The 11,029-nt window shown below is 40.8% G+C and overlaps 1 protein-coding gene across 1 annotated transcript in view; it reads left to right on the plus strand.

The window, feature by feature from the left end:
- LOC111152407 (mucin 21, cell surface associated) overlaps positions 1–1,259 on the plus strand; it is an 8,928-nt gene extending 7,669 nt beyond the window's left edge. Inside the window, exons 2-3 of the mRNA XM_022510931.1 lie at positions 1–732; positions 1,071–1,259. The exon at positions 1–732 is cut by the window's left edge and continues 709 nt beyond it. Coding sequence (XP_022366639.1) covers positions 1–732; positions 1,071–1,259 — 921 coding nt within the window. The remainder of the gene's footprint in view (positions 733–1,070) is intronic.
- The last annotated feature ends 9,770 nt before the right edge of the window (positions 1,260–11,029 follow it).

The following is an 11,029-nucleotide window of genomic DNA, read 5'->3' on the forward strand; positions in this document are numbered from 1 at the left end:
TCTGGAGGGACCAGCACACCTGTCAATACTGGATCTAGCACAACCTCTGGCAGGACTAGTATAGTCACCCAAACTGGACCCAGTGTGACCTCCAGTGGGTCCAGTACAACCTCCAGTACTGAATCTAGCACAGCCTCTGGAGGGACCAGCACAGCCTCCAGCACTGAATCCAGAGTGACCTCCAGTACTGAATCTAGCACAGCCTCTGGAGGGACCAACACACCTGTCAAAACTGGATCTAGCACAACCTCTGGCAGGACTAGTATAGCCACCCAAACTGGACCCAGTGTGACCTCCAGTGGGTCCATCACAACCTCCAGTACTGAATCTAGCACAGCCTCCAGCACTGAATCCAGTGTGACCTCCAGTGGGTCCAGCAAAGTCTCTAGTACTGGATCCAACACAAACCCCAGTGGGACCAGCACAGCCTCCAACCCTGGATCCAGTATGACTTCCAGCAGGACCAGTATAGCCTCCAACACTGGATCTAGTGTGACTTCCATTGGGACCAGCATAGCTGCCAACACTGCATCCAGTGAAACCACAGGAGGCTCTAGCACACATTCTCCAACTGGAACACACACAACTTCCCATAGGGTTGGCACGAGTGCTACTACTCCAGTGAATGAAATGATACCCAGAGGGTCCCTGAAACCATGGGAAATCTTCCTCATTACTCTTGTCTCGGTTGTAGTGGCTGTGGGATTCTTTGCTGGGCTCTTCTTCTGTGTGGTGAGTGCCTGCCTAATATGTAGGAAAGTGTCTGGGGAGGGAGTAGCAGGAACATGAGGAAATGGGGTATGAATAGTAGGGCCACCAAGTTGGGGGGAAAGAAAGACCAAGAGTATGTTACAAAAGAGAAGTAGCAAGTTAGAACTGGAAGAGCCAATCAATGTGCTGAGCAAACTATTGACTTGCAGGAAAAGAGTCAAAAGAAGGAATAAAGTGTAGAGGAAGAAGTACTAGGTGAAGGAGATGATACGAAGGGAAAGAAGATTCCAGAACAAGTCCATGTTAAGGCTTGGGATAAGGGGATATGATTCTGAAATGATTTGCCCTTCTTTTTCTAGAGAAATTCCCTGTCCCTGAGAAACGTCTTTGACACAGCTGTCTACCACCCCCATGGCCCCAACCTTGGCATGGGCCCTGGAGGAAATCATGGAGTCCACCACAGGCCTAGCTGGAGCCCTAACTGGTTCTGGAGGAGACCAGTATCTTCAGTAGCCATGGAGATGAGAAGGGGATACAATGGGCCTTGAATGGCCCCTGAAGCCAGAGTGCCACCTTTTTCAAGGAGGAAGACAACCAGGGAGACCAGAGACCTGAGTGTCCTTTTATTTGTCCTCAGGAGTCCCCTCCCAGTTTTGTCTGGGTCTCTGACAGCCCTGGGGAAGACACTCCCTGTCTCTTGCTTTTACTAAACTGTGGAAAGAGGACATTCTATTGGTCAATTATCTAAGAAATAAACACATCCAAAATACATGATGGAATCTTGTATGCACATGAGTGAATGTCTACAGTGTTGAGTTGAATTTCCCTGTTCTATGAGAGAACCTCCATGCCAGAACCCCTTGGCATTCAAAATCTCCATAGTAAAATCCAGAGATTTCATTCCTGCCTTCTCCCTTTCTCTAATCCTTCTTGTCCCAACAGAAACACTGTGTTTCTGAGACTCATCAGACTGATAAGGGAATTGAACTGGGAGAAATGAGAAGGGAGGGCAGGTGCCAGGATTCTACAGGCTCACTGCTTAGGCATGTGGTACACAGAGATTATGTCATGGTACATAGAGAACCCAGAGCAGGATGAAGTGGACAGTTGCAATTACATGTGCTGTGGGACAGGGCACATTCACTCAAAATCATAGTTTCTTGGGCATTTACCTTTGCTCTAGACCTGGTCTCCTTGTCAGAATAGAGGTGCAATCTGACACTTTTCTCTCTCACAGTGTTCCTTTCAGAAGCAGAGAGTGTTTCCTTTTACCAAGAGAAAGACTTTCCAGCTTTAACCTTTAACCCTTAACCTCCAAGTTCTAATCCTTCAAGAGGTTCAGAGCAGACACCTGTGGTAAAGCCTGTGATTCTCATGAGTCCCCTCCCAGAAGAGCTGAACATATCACTTTCATGGGTACAGGGGTGAAGTCCACCTACAGGTTTTGAAGGACGGAGAGGAGCTACTTTGGAAGGTTGAGTTGCCCCAAATCCATAAGGCAGTGACAGAAATCCCACTGGGGCAGAGCCCTCAGACAGGATTAGTAGTTTATTAGAGGATTCACCCCAACCTGTAGCAGTAGAACCTGCTCTGCCTTCCAATACTTACTTGGTTTTTCTAATGTGAGCAAGTCAGTGGATGATCAATGAGGCCATGCTAAGCCCTATTCAGGACCATCATCATCACCATTTCACTTAAAGGTATTCAGCACCAAAAGGAGATGCTGAGTTGAGCAGCCTGAAAAGATGTCTTCCACTGGTGTAAACAGTGGAAAGCATACTGTGAAAGTCCGGCAAGGGAAACCATTTAGATAATTAAAAATTGTAAACATTAATTTTCAAGTTTAAAATTGTAATAGATAAATGGAAAGAGGCTGGCCATTGTTATGAATAAAATTAGTAACCTGGAAAAAAATTAGTATCCTGGAAGAGTAAGTGGGAAAAATAACTTAATTATACAAAACAATACAGAGATGAAAATCACCCAGAAAATAGGAGACACTTGGAGAATAAATTCAGGAAGACTAACATGCAAGTAATAAGGTTCAAAACAGAAAAAACAAAGAGATTCATTAGAAGAACTAAAAGAAAAATAGAGAAGGTTTAAATCTGCATAGTGAAAGGGTTTGGCAACTACAGCTCTGTAAATATAATAAAAATCATTGACATCTATTTTTTAAGGACTTTATTTATTTAAGAGAGACCACAGAGCAAGAGAGAACGTGGGTGGGGGGAGTGGCAGGGCAAGAGGGAGAATCAGACTCCTGCTGAGCAGGGAGTCCTATGGAGTTCCACTATAGGACACTGGGATCATGACCTGAGCTGAAGGCAGACGCTTAACTGACTGAGCCAGCCAGGTGCCCCCCAACACTGGCATCTACTTTAAACAAGTGAACCCTATCTTATGTATATTCTATTTCAATAAAGTTATTAAAATATTATTACCAGGCATATCATTTAAGTAAAAATTTTGATTTCCAAAGATAAACAACAAATGACTCAAAGCAATGGGCACTTCAACACAGAGGAAAATGGAAAGACAAAAAAGCACAGTAAACAAATTTAGCTTGTGATTAATTCACATGGTTAGGCTGTGAGTACCTTGCTACTCTCAGCACCTAGAGTGTGTGTGTGTGTGTAGTTTGGAAACATCATTACTTAACTTTCATCATGGAATGTATTTACATGGACCACACATATTTTAACTTGACAAAGTCACAGCTCACCAAGAATGTTTGATCCAAACGGAGTCTAAGAAGTGGACAGAATTAGTGCTGTCCCTTTCAGATCTCATGCTTTTGCACTAACACAATGAACTTTGAATGGAATCATTTTTGGATCTTCATCCTGTGCCTAAAACTGATTCATCTGAAAAGACCTCCGTGGTCAGAGCATCAGGCTAGTTAGACTTTTCTAACTCCCATTTTACTGCCACTCACCCTTTTCATTCTAGCCCCCATATTATTATGGGGTATAGTTCTCTGGGTCTCAGTTTGCTCATCTGTAAAAATGAGGATGATAGAGTACCCACTTCATGAGGTTGCATGCATTTTATGAGTGTATTGGTAGCACTATAAATTTTGTTATTTTTTTTATTTTGGTAAGTTAATGTTTCATATATTCTTGAAAATATGAAAAATAATTGCATCAGAAAAACTTTGGTGACTGAGGGGAGGAGGAGCAACATGGCAGAGGAATAGGAGACCTAAATTTTGTCTGGTCCCAAGAATTCAGCTAGATAGTTATCAAGCCACTCTGAACAGCTACAAACTCAACAGGAGATTGATGAAAAGAATGGCAGTTCTATGAAGAGAAAAGCGACCACTTACTGGAAGGTACGATATGTGGAGAAGTGACTCTGAGGCAACATATGGGAAGATAGACTGTGGGGGGAGGGGCTGGCTCCCAGCAAGAGGTAGAATACTGGAACACAAAATCAGAACTTTTAGAAGTCTACTCCACTGAGGGACATCACTCCAGAGGCTAAGCAGGGGATGGAGCCCTCATGGGGGACAGTGTGGTCTCACGACTCATTGGGATACAAAAAGACCCTGGGTGTCTGAGTGTGGCAGAGCTGCCAGGTATTGGAGTGGGGAAGCTGACTGCAGAGATGGAGCCAAGGCGTGGGCTCTTAGCGTGGGGTTACCTTAAACCATGATCCAAGGCACAGTTGGGCCACCGCTTTTCAAGCAGGGACCCCATAAGTGGCAGATCTGAAAAGACACCCCTCTTTCCTCCTCTGGTAGGAGTGGTGTGAGAGCATATGGCTGGAAGCAGCTGAGTTTGGAGACTCCAAATGGGGCTGAGTGCCAGAGATGGAAACACTTGGTCACAGGCCGGGTGAGCATGGAGTGCGGCTGGAGACCAGGGAGACAGGAAGGATTGACTGTTTTCCTCTAAGGGTGTACTGAGGAGCGGGGCCCCGAGCTCTTGGCTCCTACAGGGCTGGAGATTTGGAGGCCGCCATTTTCATTCCCATCCTCCAAAGCTGTTCAGAAAGTGGTCAGGGAATTAAAGCTACTGAGGTAGAACCCAAGCAGATTAATTAGCCTGGCCCCTGGCAAGGGCAGTACAATTCTGCCTTGGGCAAAGACATTTGAGAATCACTGCAACAGGCCCCTCCCCCAGAAGATCAGCAAGAACATTCAGCCAAGAGCAAGTTCACCAATCAATGAGAACTGCAAAATGTCAGAAATATCTGAGTACAGCAGATGGAATTCATGGCTTCCCCCCCATGATTCTTTAGTCTTGCAAAGTTAAATTTCTTAAATTTTATTTTTCTCTTACTCTATTTTTAAAAATTTTCCTCTTTCCTATTTTAATCTTTTTAAACTATTTTATCTTATCAATACCTTTTTTAAAAAATCTTTTCAAATTTTCATTGTTAGAGTCATATTCTATCCCTTCATTGCATTTAATCTTATTTTTGTATACATATAGGTTTTTCTTTCTTAAAAAATTTGGGATACAGTTTCTTCTAAGAGATCAAAATATACACTAAGTCTAGTGCATGGCTTTGTTCTAGTCTCCAGCTTCATCATATTCTTCCCTCTTTTTTTTTTTTCATTTTTCAACCAACTTCTTATCTTATCAATTCCTTTCTTATAACCTTTTAAAATATTTACCTTTACAGTCATACTCCATCCCTTCATCATGTTTGCCCTTATTCTTGTATGTATATATACAAGTTGTGTGTGTGTGTGTGTGTGTGTGTATATATATATATATATATATATATATAAATTTTTCCTTCTTTAAAAATTTGGGAGCAGTTTCTTCTAACAGACCAAAATACACCCCAAGTGTGTGGCTCTGTTCTATTCACCAGTCTGATATATATATCTATATATCTATATATTTATATATCTATATCTATATCTATATCTATCTACCTATCTATATAACATAGAAGATAATATAGAACACCTCTCTTGAGAATAAAATCCCCTTCTGGGGAAATAACAGAACTAAAATCTAACCAAGTTGAAATTACAAAAGCTATTAATGAGGTGCAATAAAGGGGTGCCTAAAGCCTCTGCCTTCAGCTCAGGTCATGATCTCAGGGTCCTGGGATTGAGCCCCGCATCAGGCTCTCTGCTCAGCGGGGAGCCTGCTTCCCTTTCTCTCTCTCTATGCCTGCCTCTCTGCCTACTTAAAAAAAAATGAGGTGCAATAAAAAATGGAGGCTCTTACTGCTAGGATAAATGAGGCAGAAGAGAAAATTAGTGATATAGAAGACCAAATGATGAAGAATAAAGAAGCTGAGGAAAAGAGAGAAAAACAACTACTGGATCATGAGGGGAGAATTTGAGAGATAAGTGATACCATAAGGTAAAACAATATTACAATAAGTGGGTTCTCAGAAGAAGAAGAAAGAGAGAGGGGTGGAAGCTATATTGGAGCAAATTATAGTAGAGAATATCCCTAATTTGGTGAGGGAAACAAGCATCAAAATACAGGAGGCACAGAGAACCCCCTCAAAATCAATAAAAATAGGTCAACACCCCATCATCTAATAGTAAAACTTTTAAGTCTCAGAGACAAAGAGAAAATCTTGAAAGCAGCTCGGGACAAGAAGTATGTACCTAGAACAGGAGAAATAGTAGATTGGCAGCAGACCTATCCACAGAGACCTGGCAGGTCAGAAAGGACCAGCATGATATTATTCAGAACACGAAACGAGAAAACTGTGCAGCCAAGAATACTATATCCAGCTAGGCTGGCAAAGAAAATAGAAGGAGAGAAAAAAAACTTCCAGGACAAATAAAAACCAAAAGAATTTGCAAACACCATACCAGCCCTTTAGGAAATATCGAAAGGGGTCCTCTAAGCAAAGAGAGAACCAAAAAGCAACAGATTAGAAAGGAACAGAGACAATATACAGTAACAGTCACCCTACAGGCAATACAATGGCACTAAATTCATATCTTTCAATATTTACCCTGAAGGTAAATGGGCTAAATGCCCCAATCAAAAGACACAGGTATCAGAATGGATAAAAAAACAAGACTCACCAATATGGTGTCCACAAGAAACTCATTTTAGACCCAAAGACACCTCCAGATTGAAAGTGAGGGGGTGAAAAACAATTTACCATGCTAATGGCCATCAAAAAAAAAAAAAACAAAAAAACTGGGGTGGCAATCCTTATATCAGATAAATTAGATTTTAAGCCAAAGACTATAATAAGAGATGAAGAAGGACACCATATCATACTTAAAGGGTCTGTCCATCAAGAAGATCTAACAATTTTGAATATCTATGCCCCTAACATGGATGCAGCCAATTATATAAACCAATTAATAACAAAATCAAAGAAACACATTGACAATAATACAATAATAGTAGGGGACTTTAACATCCCCCCTCACTGAAACACACAGATCATCTAAGCAAAAGATCAACAAGAAAATAAAGGCTTTAAATGACACACTGGACCAGATGGTCATCACAGATATATTCAGAACATTCTATCCCAAAGCAACAGAATACATTCTTCTTTAGTGCACATGGAACATTCTCCAGAATAGATCACATCCTGGGTTACAAAACAGGTCTCAGCTGGTACCAAAAGATAGGGATCATTCCTGGCATGTTTTCAGACCACAATGTTTTGAAACTAGAACTCAACTATAAGGAGAAAGTTGGAAAGAACTCAAATACATGGAGACTAAAGACCATCTTACTAAAGAATGAATGAGTCAACCAGGAAATTAAAGTAGAATTGAAAAAATTCATGGAAACAAATGAAAATGAAAACACAACTGTTCCAAAATCTGTGGGACACAGCAAAGGCAGTCCTGAGAGGAAAGTACATAGCAATACAAGCCTTTTGAAAGGTCTCAAGTACACAACCTAACCCTCCACCTAAAGGAGCTGGAGAAAGAACAGCAAAGAAAGCCTAAACCCAGAAGGGGAAGAGAAATAATTAAGATCAGAGCAGAAATCAATGAAATAGAGACCAAAAGAACAACAGAACAAATCAATGAAACCAAGAACTGGTTCTTTGAAAGAATTAATAAGATTGATAAGCCCCTGGCTAGACTTATCGAAAAGAGAAGGATGCAAATTAATAAAATTATGAATGAAAGAGGAGAGATCACTACCAACACCAAAGAAATACAAACCATTATAAGAACATATGAGCGACTATACACCAGCAAATTTGACAATCTGGAAGAAATGGATGCATTCCTAGAGATGTATAAACCACTAAAACTGAACAAGAAAGAAATAGAAAACCTGAACAGACCCACAACCAGTGAGGAGATTGAAGCAGTCATCAAAAATTTCCTAACAAACAAGAGCCCAGGGCCAGATGGCTTCCCAGGGGAATTCTACCAAACATTTAATGAAAAATTACTATCTATTCTCCTGAAACTGTTCCAAAAAAATAGAAATGGAAGGAAAGCTTCCAAACTCATTTTTTGAGGCCAGCGTTATCTTGACCCTAAAACCAGACAAAGACCCCAACAAAAAGGAGAATTATAGACCAATATCCTTGATGAACATGGATGCAAAACTTCTCACCAACATACTAGCCAATAGGATCCAACAATATATTAAAAGGATTATTCACCACAACCAAGTGGGATATATTCCAGGGCTGCAAGTTTGGATTAGCATCTGCAAGTCAATCAATGTGATACAATACATTAATAAAAGAAAGAACAAGAACCATATGATACTCTCAAGAGATGCTGAAAAAGCATTTGACAAAGTACAGCATCCCTTCCTGATCAAAACTCTTCAAAGTGTAGTGATAGAGGGCACATACCTCAATATTATCAAAGCCATCTATGAAAAACCCACAGCGAATATCATTATCAATGGGGGAAAACTGAGAGCTTTTCCCTTAAGGTCAGGAACATGGCAGGGCTGTCCACTATCACCACTGCTATTCAACATAGTACTAGAAGTCCTAGCCTTTTAGCAATCAGACAACAAAAAGAAATTAAAGGCATCTGAATCTGCAAAGAAGTCAAACTCTCACTCTTTGCAGATGATATAATACATTATATGGAAAACCCAAAAGACTCCACTCAAAAACTGCTAGAACTCATACAGGAATTCGGTAATGCATCAGCATATAAAATCCATGCACAGAAATCAGTTGCATTTCTATACACCAACAAGACAGAAGAAAGAGAAACTAAGGAGTCAATCCCATTTACAATTGCACCCAAAACCATAAGATACCCAGGAACAAACCTAACCAAAGAGGCAAAGAATCTGTACTCAGAAAACTATAAAGTACTCATGAAAGAAATTGAGGAAGACACAAAGAAATGGAAAAATGTTCCATGCTCATGGATTGGAAGAACAAATATTGTGAAAATGTCTAGCTTCCTAGAGCAATCTCCACATTTAATGCAATCCCTATCAAAATACCATCAACTTTTTTTCAAATAAAGGGAACAAATAATCCTAAAATTTGTATGGAACCAGAAAAGACCTCGAATAGCCAGAGGAATGTTGAAAAAGAAAGCCAGAGTTGGTGGCATCACCATTCCAGACTTCAAGCTCTATTACAAAGCTGTCATCATCAAGACAGTATGGTACTGGCACAAAAACAGACATATAGGGGCCCCTGGGTGGCTCAGTGGGTTAAAGCCTCTGCCTTCGGCTCGGGTCATGATTCCGGGGTCCTGGGATCGAGCCCCGCATTGGGCTCTCTGCTCAGCGGGGAGCCTGCTTCCCCCTCTCTGTCTCTGCCTGCCTCTCTGCCTACTTGTGATCTCTGTCTGTCAAATAAATAAATAAAATCTTGAAAAAAAAAAACAGACACATACATCAAAGGAACAGAATAGAGAGCCCAGAAATAGACCCTCAACTAGTCAACTAATCTTCAACATGGCAGGAAAGAATGTCCAATGGAAAAAAAGGCAGTCTCTTCAACAAATGGTGTTGGGAAAATTGGACAGCCACATGCAGAAGAATGAAACTGAACCATTTTCTTACACGACCCACAAAAATAGACTCAAGATGGATGACAGACCTCAATGTGAGACAGGAATCCATAAAAATCCTTGAGGAGAACACAGGCAGCAACCTCTTTGACCTCAGCCACTTCTTCCTAGAAACATCGCCAAAGAAAAGGGAAGCAAGGGCAAAAATCAACTATTGGGACTTCATCAAGATCAAAAGCTTTTGAAAAGCAAAGGAAATAGTCAACAAAACCAAAAGACAACCGAAAGAATGGGAGAAGATATTTGCAAATGACATATCAAATAAAGGGCTAGTATCCAAAAACTGTAAAGAACTCAAACTAAACACCCAAAGAACAAATAATCCAATCAAGAAATGGGCAGAGGACATGAACAGACATTTCTGTAAAGAAGACATCCAGATGGCCAACAGACATATGAAAAAGTGCTCCAGCACTCAGCATCAGGGAAATACAAATCAAAACCATGATGAGATACCACCTTACACCAGTCAGAATGGCTAAAATTAACAAGTCTGTAAATGACAGATGTTGGCGAGGATGTGGAGAAAGGGGAACTCTCCTACACTGTTGATGGGAATGCAAGCTGGTGCAGACACTCTGGAAAACAGTATGGAGGTTCCTCAAAAAACTGAAAATAGAGCTACCCTATGACCCAGCAATTGCACTACTGGGTGTTTACCCTAAAGATAGAAATGCAGTGATCCAAAGGGGCACATGCACCTGAATGTTTATAGCAGCAATGTCCACAATAGCCAAACTATGGAAAGAACCTAGATGTCCATGAACAGATGAATGGATAAAGAAGTGGTATATATATACAATGGAATACTATGTAGCCTTCAAAAAATGAAATCTTGCCATTTGCAATGGTGTGGATGGAACCAGAGGGTATGATGCTATGTGAAATAAGTTAATCAAAGAAAGACAATTATCATATGATCCCACTGATATGAGCAATTTGAGAAACAAGACAGAGGATCATAGGGGAAGGGAGGGAAAAATGAAACAAGATGAAACCAGAGAGGGAGACAAACTATAAGAGACTCTAATCTCAGGAAACAAACTGAGGGTTGCTGGAGTGGAGGGGCTGGGAAGGGTTTGTGCCATGGTGAGTGCTGTGAATTGTGTGAATGATGAATCATAGACCTGTACCCCTGAAACAAGTAATACATTATATGTTAATAAAAAAATCAATAGATAATGAGAACTAAATTAATTGAAGTTTTACTAAGTTCTAGGCTTAGAGCTGAGTGTTTAAAATGCATCATTTCATTTAATTTGCTCTACAGTCCTATGGGAATATTATATCCCCCTTACAGGTGAGGAGCCTGGAGCCCTGTGATCTTAGTTATTTGTCCCAGCACATGTA

This window comes from Enhydra lutris, unplaced genomic scaffold (assembly GCF_002288905.1).
Source record: "Enhydra lutris kenyoni isolate GAN:26980312 unplaced genomic scaffold, ASM228890v2 scaffoldscaffold28, whole genome shotgun sequence".
NCBI classification, from domain to species: domain Eukaryota; kingdom Metazoa; phylum Chordata; class Mammalia; order Carnivora; family Mustelidae; genus Enhydra; species Enhydra lutris.